Raw genomic sequence first — 14726 nt, 5'->3', positions numbered from 1 at the left:
AAAAAAAAAAAAAGAAGAGGCAAAATCTTGTTTGTGACACGAAGACTGTCCTTCAAAACTGCCTTTTCTCCCCCCCCCACCCCCCGAAACAAAAACTCTAAACTGCTCACCTCTCCACGGGGTCCCTGAGCATGACAATCAGTTTTGCGTCTGGCTGAAAGGCGTGGATGAAGTCCTGGGTCAGAAAGGGCGGCTCACCATCCGTACTGTTGTCGTAGAAGAACATCCAGGCATTGTTATCCCACATGGTGGAGGCGCTGGCCTCCCCTGGAAGCAGAAAACACTGCAAATGAGCAGAGCCAAGTTCCGGGCTCCCACAGAGAAGCCCGTGTTAGGGCCACACTTGGCTCTGATGCCTTCCCCTTAAATAGCTGTCAGTGAGCGAGCTGGTCCACCACACTAGCAGACGGGACTCCAGGGAGAGGAGGCTGCCGACCACCCTCTGCTGCACTGACACCGGCGCCAAAGGACCTCCACCTGGAAATTAAGGTGGTCCATGCAACACAGCATCCCTCTTCCTCCCATCTCCTCTCTCCAGGGCGTGCAAAAAACCTCTACCAGCATCCAGCCTCCCAATTTCATGATACTTAACTTTGTTCATGACACACAGCTCTGTGGCATTTTAAGGGCCCATTAAGAATGTACTAGATGGTTTCCTTCAAAAAGAAACAGTGATAAAGAAATAGTTTGGGGAAGCTCATCCTCATTAGGCAATTGAATACAGTCTGCATCAGTCTTTCCTTGAAATCACACAGGTTAGTCCGAATGAGGGGACAGTTTTCTCAGGTTCTATGTCCTGCACACCCACCCACCCCACCGCGCTGCACACGGCCAGCATCCACTCAGTGCGGACTGGGGGCCAGGATGCTGGTTCTAGCCCCGGTTTCATCATGGCATGAAGGATGAGACCGTTACACACACATCTAGGACAGGGGTGGGGCCAAGACACAGACATTCCAACACTGCTTTCTCAGATAACTGAACCAATTCCCTGACTTTCCTTTTTCTAATACAATCTTCAGAGATTTCAAAAGAAAGGCAAATCAATTATACAATCGATTTCTCGACATTTTACATGGGACTATATAATACATCTCACAGGCACTTATTCAGAGAAAATATGAGCCAAGACTAAGTCTCTTTGCTGAGGGATGGGTGCAGTACACTAACGCAGGAGGTGGCAGGGCCCTACCTACTCTGGTGAATGTGCGATCATGCCCAGGTGAGCATTTTTGTGCTGGTCTTTCTTTCTTTTTTTTTTTTTTTTAAAGAGATAATACCATAGAATACAGAAAAAACAAGTCAATCAGAAATCCTTTGAAAATTCTACTCACAGTGAATAAGGGAATATTAGGACAGGGAAGTATCCAAAACTGAACTAGCACAAATTCTGTCAAATCTCATAAATGAACTGGTTCTAAAAAATAGAAGGATTTGTCCATCCATCCATCCATCAATCCATCCATCCTTCCTTCACTCATCGTTCCTCCATCATCCATCCATTCAGAAAGCATTCATTTGGTGTCTAATATGTGTCTGGCACTGTCTTGGCATTGGGGATAGATGAGGGAATCCAGACAGACTATCCCTTCCCCTCTCAGACCTTACAATCTAGCGGAAGACTGACAATTCAATAAACAGTCAGAGCCCCACATGAGCACTCTGACAGGGCAGAGCAGGGGGCCATGAGAGTAGAGGCAGGGACCTGTGGCATGTCTCAAGCCCTGGCCCCAGAGAACTCAGCCACTCAAGTCCTGCGTGACTCTAGCCGCTCATTGAGGAAAGGCGCTCTCTGACCTGTGGGCTGAGAGGAAGAAAGATTCTTATGCTTCTCCCATGGACCTAACTGGAAGAAGCCAAAGCAGAGCTGACTCACACATCAGGGCTGAGAGGAGTCTGGAACTGATGCGGTTTAACAAGCTCATTCTACAGATGTGCAGACTGAGTTCAGGATCACAAAGGCTGCCTTGTCACTTGGCACAGAGCCGGCTGTAGGCACGAGCAGGGCTAGATGCCAGCTCTCCATCTGCCTCTCCACTTCCACAAAACTCAGCAAACTCTGCTTTAGATAAATAGCAGAGCAGTAGAAGTATTCTTTATTTTTCCTTTTAAAATCTACAAGTAAGTAAAATTAGAAAGCCGAACTCAGGCTTCCCTTTTTCACTCATTATCTTAGGCTCCATTTCCTAACCTAGGATGCATATTTTTAGCTCTTTCACAAGAACATGAGATTTTCCCAGAGGCATACAGGGTGGGAATCACAGTCAAATATTAATTAGATTCCCACTTTGAGGTGTTTGGGCCCAAGGCTGCAAGAAAATAGCTAGTAGTCAATTCACACTGGAAGTGGGATATGATCTCATCTGGCTCCCAGGACTTGATTTATTTGAGTTTAAAAAAAAAGAAGAAATAAATCAGGGCTTAGGCATGAAAGCCTGTCCCCTTGATTACAACTGCTCTTAGTCGCTAATAAATTCATTGAATTTGGAGAATCAAAATATAATAGATTCAGGAAAATAAATCTGCCTCAGGTAACCGATTTAAGTAAAACACATGATTAGATTTCTCTCTTTCAGACGGTGTAGGTGGATGAACACCTTCTCCTAAGCTGACTCCAATACAAAGAGCGAACAGATATGTTTTTTATAAAACATTCTGGTGAATTTTAAAAAAGTGATTATTAATCAAACCATTTCATTTTGAATGTCTAAAGGCATTCGGTTGACAAGGGCTGGGCTTTTTCAATAGCAATTAGTCACCAAGGATGTGTCAAGGTATCTATTTCAGGAGAGGCTGACTCTGTCTCCACAGGGTCCCAGTGGGCAAGGATTCCAAAAGCCACAAGTGTTAAATCAAAGACTAGTCAAGTTAATTGCATTTATGATCCCCCTTCCAAACTTAGATAGGTATACCCCGAAAAGAAGTCAAGCATGCCAACTTACTTTAAATAAAAACAGAGAAACGGCAACTTTTGTAAAAGGCCATTTCAACTGTGCTGGAGTCTCCATGGAACTAGAAAGTCTACTAAACATTTCTGCTTTATAGAAATTGTACAAGCGATATGAACGTTTTAAGTAGGGGTAAGAGTGACAGCCAGTAGGAAAGTACTCTCTCAACAGATGTCAGCAGGCATCACACAAATGTTCCACAGCTAGAGTGAAGCCAGAACTGACTCAGGGCAGGAGCGGGGCCCCCTCGGGAGCTACGCAAAAGCCGTACCGATAATGATTCGATTCATCTTGCTCTGCTCCTTTGCAGAGCTGGCCTGCAGGCCTTGATGAATCTGGTGGGCGGCCAGGTCAAAGAGGTCCAGATAATCTTCCACGGGGTAGCGGTCCCTCAGCCCATCTCTCAGGCGGACGATGCCTACGAGAACCAAGAAGCAGGAGTTACTGCAGATAAAGCTGCCACCACCCCGGGGAATGAGCAGAGAGGGATGGAATGGCCCAAGGGCCCACCTGCAGCAGTCAAGGCTGCCCCCAGTAAGCTGCAGGAGGGGGCAACAGCGGGAGGGGCATCTGCGAACTGGCTGCCTTCTTTTAACCCATGTGCGCTTCAAAGGGTGGAAGACACCACCATTAAGCTGTACAATGGCAGCTTATGGATGGCACACCCATTCAAGAACTATAAACGCATCTGCATGGAGGCCAGAGAGTTTGGGGCTGGTTAACATGTGCACCAGGTGAGACCCTGAAGTGGCCAGGCAGCAATGGCATCCAGGATGCAAACACTGTATTAAACAGCAAAGAGAGGTCTTAGCTGAGGTTCTGTCTCCCAGCCTATTCGATCAAGCAGCCTGTCCATCTGTCCAATCAAGGGTAACTGATGCTGGACAGGCACTTGAGTTGAACTTACTAGTTGCTCTGGCATCGGCCACACGCGGCCTAAAATTTGCCCCTTGCCTTAAAAGTAGGTACATTTCCCTTGTAAACGTACCAACAACACTTTCCCAAACCACAGCTACCAAACTTAAAGTGGAAAGCGGACCAAGAACATCAATGGGCCAAACTGCCAGAGGTTCAAGGTGGCCCTGGACACCAGATTCCAGAGGCACACCCCAGCTGCCCTTCTCCCCACTGGTGGGAACCTGGTTTTCATTAGGGAAAACCGTGAGCCGTGTAGGAAGAACGCTGACAAATGAGGAACGCGAAACCCTGGCTCCCACGGCTGCCACCGCCAAACCATAAAGACACACTGACATCCTCTCCTTCACTCCAGGAGGAACAGCAGAAGGATGAGGTCAAACATTCGTCAGCAAACACATTAAGTGTTGGTCTAAACTTAGGATCTACTAAGGAAAACTTTTTAAATTCCCTTCTAACCAACCTGGGTCCTTTACATGGAAAACACCCTTGAGGCCCGCCCAGACTGTGGCATGTGTCACCCCTGAGCTCCAGTGACCAAACGTCTCCTGGCAGAGGAGGAAAGATCAAGGAGAGGAAGCAGTGACCCAGGGCGGCAGGGTGGCGCAGGTTGGGCGGAACAGAAAGCAGCCTGTGGGAGGGATGGGTGGGTGGCGTCCAGGGCAAGCCCTTGGGAAAGTGGTGCTGCAGCAGGGCCGCCCAGAACTCTCTCCACGTCCTTTTCACTCCGACCGCATGGGGCAGACAAGGCAGGGTGGAGAAAACGCGGCCGCTGCAGCCCAGTGCTGTGCTCAGGGCCCTGGGCTGAGCGAGCAGGGAGCCGGCACCCCGTGTGCAGCAGCCTTTCTTCCGCCGTCTCCTCCAGGTGTGGGGGCTCCCGCGGGAAGGGCACAGAGCTGGGTTGCAGGGTCCCAACCGAATGTCCACCCGGCATCTGGCTGGCAGGCAAGCCAAGGCTCTTCAGGGCCAGATGAGTGGCGACTCTGCCCCCTTCCCCTTGCCCTGCACACAGCTGGCACTCGATACATGCTCACTGGGCGGCTGGGAGCTGGGTTCCAGTCCCCGCTGGATGTTGGCCTGTGGGACCTCAGACAAGCGAACCGTGCAGTCCCTGCATCCCAGAGCGTTCTCCCACCTCCCCGCCCCGCCGCCCTCCCGGAGCAGCGCAGCGCCGGCTCACATCACGCCCTCTCCCTGGAGCCAGACCCCGCGGAAGGGGTGAGCGAACGAACGATCACGGCCCCGGGACCCAGGAGAGGGCCACCCGCGCTGGGCGCCCCTGCAGCCGGGGCCGCGCGCTCACTCACCAAACCGCTTCCGCGTCCACCAGTGCGGCTCCTTGATGGCGGAGAACTTGACCTCGGGGTGCAGCCGCAGGCGGTCGTAGAGGTCAGTGGTGCCGCACTTGGGCTGCCCGATGATGTAGAAGCGCGGCAGGCAGCGCAGGCGGAAGTGCTTCCCGTGCGCGTGCGACAGGTGGCCCCAGAAGGCCTTGCGCAGGGCGTCGAAGGTGGAGCGGAAGCGCTTGGAGTAGAGCACGTAGGAGTTGGTGAGGTAGGGGTCGGTGGTGTTCCTCCCCGTGAACTCCTCATACCAACAGGGGCTCTTACTATTCGGAAGGAATTTACTGGGGATTACTGAGAACATCTGCGAAGAAAAAGAACAAAAGGGAGAGACACACGGTGGGGTTGGGGGGGGGGGGAATTACCAAAAACCCATTCTAACCACAATATGATCCCCCCGCCATACTTATTACGATGCTCAAATCTGAAGTATTACTTGACAATGACTAAATACTAAAATAAAGCCAAACTTGGTAAATAGCCAGTGACCATGTTTTTCCTTATCCCAAAATAAAAATAAAATTTGGAGAGAATGAAGATGGAAGTTTAATCAAAACCCATTCTACCGTGACTTATCCTTCACACACACACACACACACACACACACAGGGCAGTCTAATTAAGTTAACAGTTGGAATCTCTTTACTACTTGTATATTTAAATGGCCACTAGAGACAAAAATACTAATTTGAAAAGAACAGAAACAAGATGATGGTGATCTAAAAGGAACGTTTACAGCCACCACCACATTTCAGGCAGAAGTCTTGGGATGGAATTAGGAGAAGGTGCGGTCCCCCGACATTTCTAGCTCTGCCATTCAGCACCGTGAATTCCCTTCTTGGTGTAAACAGATAGCACTCTCCCCGTGCACTCTGATCCATAAGGCTGTCAAATTATCCTTGTTACACTTGAGAACTTTTTCTGTCATTTTCTTTCTGTCTTCCCAAAGATGGTGACAGGAGAGGAAGCATCCATTTTTAAAATCAATCAACAGAGATTAGTACAAGGCTACTCACGTGCAGTTCCTGCTTCTTGAGATCTTCTATGGCTGGAAGCTGTCTGGTTGTGAACTCTATCCTGGCCGTGATGCTGTTGATAATTAATTTAATGCTTGGATAGTCCTTCATGTATGAAATATTATTTACAGAGGGTTGGTGATGTTGCTCTTTCGTGTCACTCGGATTTTCACTGTCCATCAAGCTAGGATTGCTGGGGAAGGCACCGTAGTGGAAAGGCGATGAGATCAGAAGCTCTTGGTGGGCCCCAGAAAGGATGTAAGACGCCATCACCAAAGTCATTATTATCAATCCAAAAACGAGGCTACATCGCTTCCCCTTCTTGAAGCGAAAAAACCCGCCCCAGCTCTCATTCCCGTCAGCCCTCACTTCGAGAACAGCAAGCAAGTTCATCTGCTTACCGTCCACGCGAAACACAATTTTGTTTTCTCCTTTGCACACAGGACACTCGTGGCGACTGTGATGGGGGCCTCCTCGGCAGCCAACCCGCTGTTCGTGTGTGTCGTCAGGTGACAACTGTAAGCAGCAATTAATGCAGTGCCTCATGGTAATGCCCTTGGACTGCTGGCCCACCGAGCCATGGGCGAGCCCCTGAGGAGTCCAGATGCATGCACGCCACGCTGGAACCTTTAAGGATTTCTTGTGGTTACATAAGGTGGTTGGAAGGCACAAGCAACAGAAATAAATACAAAAACGAGCAGGCGCCAAAGCACTAGAGAATGAGGAAGCTCATTCTTTGGTTCGACCCTGAATGACAACAAAAGAAAATGATCTCCAACTGTCATGTTCTCTAAGAGCCACTGCAACTGTGGAAAAAGCCAAGAGTTCAGGAGCAATTCTGCCTGTCGTTCAGGTTTTTCCCATGGCACAAAACGAAATGGAAAAATTCTTGCTGGAGAACATAGAAACACCCAAGAGCTTAGAAGATATCATGGTCTTCTCAGTGTGGGATGGACTGGCATGCCATCCATGGAGATGCCCACGGAGGTTTCTCCTTTTACATCCTGAGTTCCTTTGAAAGGTTTCCTCTTCACGGGGAGCAAAATCTTTTAAAATGTCAGATTACCTAAACAACAAAGAAAAGAGGTTTTATTCTGTTACGTGATGACAGTAATAACCCAGGGGTCATCTTCCAAGGAGAGAAGTGAACATCTCTTTTCTACTTCTACATTTCAGCAGAGCCTGCTGGGTCACAAGCGGGTCACAGAAAGTCCTATAGGGTAAAGGGAGAGGTTTCAGGTCCTTGGTGCTTACTTTTGGGGTTCACTCTCTGCCACCAAACATGGCCCCAACATCAGCACCACCAGCACCACATCAAACATCTCATATTTTGCACAACCCATGTCCCCTCTAATGCCTCCGCCTGGACACATCTAAGTTAGTGGATCCCCAAAGCCAGGACTTGGCAAACATTTTCAGATTCATGCAGTCAGTGTCTACAAATTTGAGGGATGAATTGAAATATCAGTGTTTTTAAGTCAACAAAGTTCCAAGAAGGAGGATGGTTAGGATGAGAGCAGGCAGAAAAATCTGTTTTCTCTCCCAATAGCACCAATAGTCTCTTACCTAGAGCTAACCTTAATTATCAGGTTAGCAAGCAAAAGTTAATGAAAATTTAGAAGCACTGAAATGATTCTCTCCTTCAATGGAGCGTATCATAGAAAAAATCATTTGACTTGAAGTTATTAAGCAATTCAATCCGATGTACAATATTCCCGAGTAGCACAACACTTCAGACCCTGAAATAATTTTTCACTTTCATCATTTTGGGGAAAACATGATTCTTAAAACTCCATTAATAGAATCCTGTGGTTATAAAATGTATTGTTGCCCAAATGACACTTCTTTGTAGATGTTGTAAAAAGAGCAAAAAACGAGACCTACTTAGTTTCTAACAGTGGCAGACCACTGCTAACTAGCTGTGTTTCCCCATGAGTAAAATTAGGTTAGGAGTAGCTCCCTTCGCAGTTTGCAACAAGTACTAACTTAGTTAATGCATATGAAGAGTTTGCAAACAGCCTACACATATTTAGCATCCCATAAAAGATAGATAATATTAATAATACTAGCATCATCAACAACTCCTACTATGATGATTTTTAATTGCCAGTGAATGCCAAGAACATGTGAAGTGGAATCAAAGATGGGAGATCCTATACCACATTATTTTTCCTTAGCGCCTGAGAATTACCCAAGGGCGGCAGACTCACCTCAGACTCTGTAGGGACACGCTTGTCAAACAATCCTTGCTGTCCCCAGAGAAAGTGTATTAACTAACCCTGCGTTAAACCCTCACCGTATTGGCTGATGGGCTGAGCAATCAGAACTCATCAGCAGAAACATTCCCTTCCCTTGGACCAAAAGGCCCACGTTTTATCAAAATATGATGACCAAGAAACAGCCAAGCAGCGTTTCGTAAAATGTCCTTCACACACTGTTCTGCATGTTGTCAACGTGTTCTGTGCTTAAATGACTTGGAGAAAAGATGAACGAAATCACACAGATTTCTTTACAGCAGGACTTTTCAGGGCCTTTAAAATGCTAATAAGCCCTGTGAATCCACAGGACAGGAACATAATACACAAAATTTCCAAACCATAATTGGCCATGGAATTCTCACTAATGTCCCAAGGAACCAGTTTGAGAAATGCTAGTCAGTAAAGGCTGGGATACGGGACAGGGACGTTCTGAGAAGAGCAGAGGAGTCGGGGCTGTGGGAGCAAACTGCTCAGGAACCAGGCCAACATCCCAGGCTCCACGGCCCCCTCATTCCTGAGGGCAGTTGCAGATATGTCAGGAACCTCAAGGCTCACATCTCTGCCTCCCACTTGCTAAACCACCCCTGACCCATCACTTGGTACAAACAATTCTTCCAAACCAAAGAAACAAAAGGGCAAGATCCTCTACTTGGAAACCCCATCACTAAGCCAAGAAAACATTGTTTACATGTCAAAGACAAGGCCATACAGGGTCAAATGAGACTCCAACCAGGATCTCAGCGGGAGTGAGTTCACACTCTTCCGTCTCTCTGGCTGCAGGAGGTCTAATTAGACTTTTTTTAAAACATGGTGTTTGAAGCTCTAAGACAAGAATGTACAAAATCTGGACCCAACAGAATGGGCAAAATATTCCTAAACAAGAACAAAGGTTTCTTATTACAAGCAAAGTAAATAAATGGACCTGGGTAGATGGAGAAGCTGACAGTCTCAACAGAGAGTCTCGCAGCTGTGGCAGCCAGAGCATTTGTCTCCTGGGCAGGCTGTACCCCCCAGCCAGAGCTCCCACTCCATGTCTCACTTTTTAAACAGAAAATGGGGAGCAGATAACTGGGGAGACAATTCCAGCTATGTTAAGGGCCCTAAAAAAAGTCAGATACGGTGTTATCATCCCCTATAATTCATTCATTCATTAGCTCCTTCTTTCAGCAGATCCCTACTGTAGGGTGACAGTTTACTGGGCACAGCTGAAGACGCAAGTCAGGTGTGGGGGCCTGAAGCCAATACAAGAGGAGGACGTGATATAATAAAAAATATTTGCTTTTGTCCCCAGTTCCTGGAACACAGCTTCTAAAACCCTTGGAATTTCCTGAGTGATAGGGGTAACAGCATCACTTTTGTTATTCTTGACAAGTCCCTTATGACCACACCTGAGTTCACGCTAATGAGGTGACTTTTGACGAGCTACCAGGTAGTTTCAGGTTGGGGCTGCTCACCAGAAAGACCAAGCTTTGATCAGAGGGCTGGAATTTCAGCCCCGTCTCCCCAGCCTCCAGGGAGTGAATCACCAAGGGCCAATGATTTAATCAACAACACCTATGTAATGGAACCTCCATCAAAACCCCTAAATCACAGGAGAGCTGTCTAGTTGGTGAACATATGGAGGTGCTGGGAGGGTGGCTCACCCAGAGCCGGCATAGAAGTTCTGGGCCCTCTCCCCTTGTCTGGCCCTCAGCGTCTCTTCCATTTGGCTGTTCCTGAGTCGTATCCTTTATAACAAACTGGTCATAGTAAATAAGGCACTTTCCTGAATTCTGAGCGTCGTTCTAGTGAATTAGTGAAGCTGAGAAGAGATGGTGGGAACCTCTGAATTTGTAGCCAAATCGGACAGAATGCGGGTAGCTGGAGGCCCCAATATGTGTGAATGGCTTCTGAAGTGGGAGCAGTCCTGGGGGACCGAGCCCTTAACCTGTGGGGTCTGATCTTAACTCTGGGTAGGTACTGTCAGAATCGAATCGAATTGTAGGACACCCAGCTGGTATCTGGAGACTTGGAGAATTTGCTGGTGTGGGGAAACACCAGGGGGAACCCTCTCTGAGAGAAAATATAAAACTATTTTACGTTTACAAGTTTTACCAAAATATATGGCCAGTGTACATATGTAAAATACACCTTGATAATGTTGATTAAAAATAACAGTCATGGGAGGTCAGACCTGTGGCGTAGTGGTTAAGTTCCGTGTGCTCCACTTCAGTGGCCCGGGTTCATGGGTTCAGATCCCGGATGCAGACCTACACTACTCATCAGCCATGCTGTGGCGGCATCCCACATCTGAAGTGGAGGAAGATTGGCACAGATGTTAGCTCAGGGCTAATCTTCCTCAGCAAAAAAACAAAACAAAATAAAACAAAAAACAGTCACATGACCAAGTGAATACATGGCCAGGCGCCCTTGGAAGTACAGGACCTGGAGCTTGAAGGCTTCTGGGACCAGTCCTTGTCCAACTAGATGGGAGTGTTGCAGGGGTGACCACAACATGGAGGCCTTTTCCCCAACTGGAGCTTAGGTTCCACCAGGAGTTGAGGGGGCCACAGGGCAACAGACAATGAAAAAGTCACAAATGAGTAAAGTCATCATCGCAGACATCAAGAAAGGCTATGAAGCAAATAAAGAGGGAGAATACAACAAAACCATCAGCAAAGGGCCAGATAATTCTTTGTTGTCAGGGGCTGTTCTGCGCACTGTGGGTTGTTTAGCAGCATCCCTGACCCCCACCCCTGGTGAGAACAGTCACCTGAGGAGAAGGGGAGGTCCAGGAGACAGGATGGCCAGGGAAGACCCGGTTTAGAAGGGGACATCTGGATGACAAGACGGAAGCAGCCATGCGGGGATCAAGGGAAGTAAAAGCCCTGGGAAGGAGAGAAGCTGAGGATCAAAGCCCATGGGGACCCGGGAGCACAGACATCTGGGCTGAGGGGGCAGGTGGGGGACAGGTGGGGGGCAGGATCGATGGGAGAAGAGTGGGGGACCACTCTGCAGGGCCTAGAAAGCCAGAGTCACAGCTGGGATTTGTCCACGTGCAAAAATGGATGCACACTACCTATTCTTTCAAAAGGATCTTTACAATACATATAACTATTAACTAACACAGCTCAGTGAGGAGGAATCAAATTAATGTGACTGCATTGAAAGGAAAATGGATTGCAGCTCTGTTCCTGAATTGGCCTTTTTCATATGCCACAAACTGTACCCAGAACACTCATTCAGAAACCTAACACTCAGGTTGTTTTTCCTTAAAAAGCAAGCAATGCATGTCCCTTGCACTTCACCTGTCTGGAATGTCCCTGTGGTGGTGCCAGTGGACTCGGATTAAACAGGACCCTCGGCGCTCCCATTCAGGTATTAAAGCAGAGCGCTCAGGGTTACATTTCAGCGAGATTGGTTCCCAGCCTGGGCTCAGCGCTGTGCCCCGTGGAGGCAGACTGTAATTGTGGGAAGCCGGTACCCCTGTGAGGAATCAGATAGCTGGTCCCAAAACAGAAAGCATTCAATTACCCAGCCCTGGCTGGGATGCCCCCTATTAACCTATGTATCCCAAGCATCATTAGCAAGCCATTTATAACAAAATTGTAATCGAGAGACCCAGAAACACCACTTTAGATTAAGTAATTGAATGCCCCCTCGGTGTAAGATCGATAAAGGGCATCCAATTTCACCCTAGGAAAAACTTATTAAATTATTGTAGCTATAAGCTGATATAGCAGAAGAAAGATGTATGAAACTTCAAAAGAAATCTGGATGGATTTAAATAAATAGCTTCATTTAGGTAGAACATTTACATCTGCCCTCTGGGAGGAGAGAGGAAAAAATAGCTAATTACGTTATTTTACTTTTATGTTTTAAGGAAAAAAATTCAATGGATCTTAATTAACCTTTACTAAAACACAAGGCCTTCTTCTGATTAGTATGTCTAACTGCTGACATTTCTCTTTGGGCTATGTATATGGAAATACATTTTTTCAAGGGATATTAATCAACAAGTGGAAGAAGGAAGATTTTTCACATTTAGCTCAAAGATATCACAAGATTGTCGCTGAGACTGAGAAGAATGCTAACAAGACTGGACAGTTCTGTACAGACAACAGATTATCAGTTTCAGTCTCACATCTGGAGTTTTATGCTTTTGATCACAGTGCAGTCAACAAACAGAAGAAAGCTGCACCCCTTGGTTAGCACCCCCTGGCCTAGAGCAGAGTAGAAAGAACACAGCCTGCAGTATGCAGGCCAGAAGGCTCAAGTCAGGCCCACCTAGTGATATCAGACGAGTCACTGAAGTGATCTGGGCCTCTGAATTCTAACAGAAGTCCTTTTGGTGACAGATCACGTACAGCAATGGAGCCTGGGTGCCACAGTCGCGCTACCCGGCTTTGACTTTGAGCAAGTCACTAAACCTCTTTCCTCCTGTTTCCTCGGATAGAAACTGGGAATAATCACAGGACCTCCATCATAGCACTGCTGTGAGCACTAAGTGGACCGTTCAGGTGCAGTGCGTAGAAGCCTGCCTGGCCATAGTAAGTGCTAGATAAATGCTAGCTATTATTATATATACATAGTCCTGGCCACAGTAAGTGTCTGATAAGTTAGCAGTTTATTACTACTTAAGGTAGATTGCATCATTGGTTCCAATTTATTATCCTCCCTGTACTCACATCCCTCGCCACATGAACGACTTCGCACCTCCTCCAGCTAAAGGAGTGGAATGCACTTCTCTACCCTTCACTTTGAGTTTGGAGACTTGCTTTGGCCAAGAGACTGAGGCAGAAGTGACAACGTGTCAGTCCCAAGGCCAGGCCTTAAGGCGGGTCGTGTGTGTCTGCTTGCCCTCTGCGCTTCTGCCATGGCCATGGAGGAACACAGAGGCTCGGCCAGGTGCAGGAGAGACACGTGGAGCAGAGCCACCTGGCTGAGCCCCACCTGCAGCAGCCGACACCTGCTGACCCCAGCCAATCCCCAGAGACGCACGAGAAATAATAAACGGTTGCTGTTTGAAGTCACTGAGTTTTGAAGTGTTTTGTCACGTGGTAAAAGCTAACTGATACACTCTTCTACAGGTTATAAACAATAGACGTTACCAAATTAAACCAGTATAACTGTATGTTTATGAGTTCCAAAAAGTGTGTTTATATGAGTAAAGTGAATCAGGAGCAATTCAGGCCAGAGCAATTCAGCCAAACACCCAGTGAATCAAATGAATTAATGCTTTGCCTTAAAAAACCCCTTGCTAACACCAGAAGCAGATATGCCAAAACAATGCTGGAAACCCAGATGGCAGCTGTTCCCGAATCAAGACATAACTGCCCAAATATCACACACCAGGTTATTTTCTGGCAAAATGAGTGTTTATGACAACCACGGCTGTTACGTCTTAGTTATGTGGACAAGTGACCCCATTCTCCCCACTTCCTGATGAAGACACCTTCCTCATTGCCTCCTGTTGGAGTTACTATAATTTCTTCCTTGCTTCCTCTCCTTGAACAAGCCCTTCCTGTAACCTGATCCTTATGGTTTCCTTGCCAGATTTCACCTTTCCTGGTGGCTGCAACACCTCATCCGTGCTTTGTCTAAAACAGGGATTCACAAACTGTGACCTGCAGGATCTTCCTGGCTGGCCCAAAATGTGGCCGGCAGTTTAAAGTTATCTTTAAAGCATACTCGACTCTACAGTAAGTTCATCATCAACATTATATTTATTAATGACTACTTTACATGCTTTACAGCATAGAAAGCGTATTTTAAACTATTATTTCATTCCATAAAACACAGGCATTTTCACTAAGATCAAATCTCCACGACACACAGCCAGCCCCTCCTCTGCATCTGGCCTAGGGAACCAAATGATTTGAAACTTGGTAGAAAGTTGGGAAGTAGGAAAAAGTGTTTTCTGAGCAGTGAAAATAAAGCCTCACACATTTGGAATCAAGCAGATCTGCATTTCAATCGGACTCAATTTTGTGCCAGCTTTATGATCTCAGGCAACTAACTGAACCATTCCGTGACTTTGTTTCCTCATCTGTGAAAAAAGGAATAAAACTATCTTCGTCTCCCAGTGTGGATGTGAAGAGGAAATGAGATACCATCTATAAAATGCTTAACCCGGCATCTGGCACATCGCAAGCCTCAATAAATGATGGGTATTCTCTGCATTCTTACAGGAGATGCCCTGGGGCCCTCACTCCATGCTGACTTGCTTTCAATGTATGTATAATTCTAGGCATAGGCGTCCAATTT

At 47.0% G+C, this 14726-nt stretch overlaps 1 protein-coding gene across 7 annotated transcripts in view; it reads right to left on the bottom strand.

Moving 5' to 3' along the window:
• Positions 1 to 14726, bottom strand: part of CHST15 (carbohydrate sulfotransferase 15) — a 78793-nt gene that overhangs the window by 27713 nt on the left and 36354 nt on the right. For 6 of the 7 annotated variants that reach the window (XM_014867228.3, XM_070481425.1, XM_070481402.1 and 3 more), the window contains exons 2-5: positions 6223 to 7288; positions 5171 to 5510; positions 3220 to 3366; positions 111 to 267 (exon numbers count right to left, since the gene is read on the bottom strand). In XM_014867228.3, the coding sequence (XP_014722714.1) occupies positions 111 to 267; positions 3220 to 3366; positions 5171 to 5510; positions 6223 to 6768 (1190 nt within the window). In that variant the 5' untranslated portion in view covers positions 6769 to 7288. Of the gene's footprint in view, positions 1 to 110; positions 268 to 3219; positions 3367 to 5170; positions 5511 to 6222; positions 7289 to 10653; positions 10770 to 14726 lie in introns of all 7 variants that reach the window. The other variant, XM_070481413.1, reaches the window with a different exon arrangement.

This window comes from Equus asinus, chromosome 2 (assembly GCF_041296235.1).
Source record: "Equus asinus isolate D_3611 breed Donkey chromosome 2, EquAss-T2T_v2, whole genome shotgun sequence".
NCBI lineage: Eukaryota > Metazoa > Chordata > Mammalia > Perissodactyla > Equidae > Equus > Equus asinus.
The sequence above is the reverse complement of the archived record's forward strand: the minus strand, read 5'-3'. Positions and strand labels throughout refer to the sequence as shown.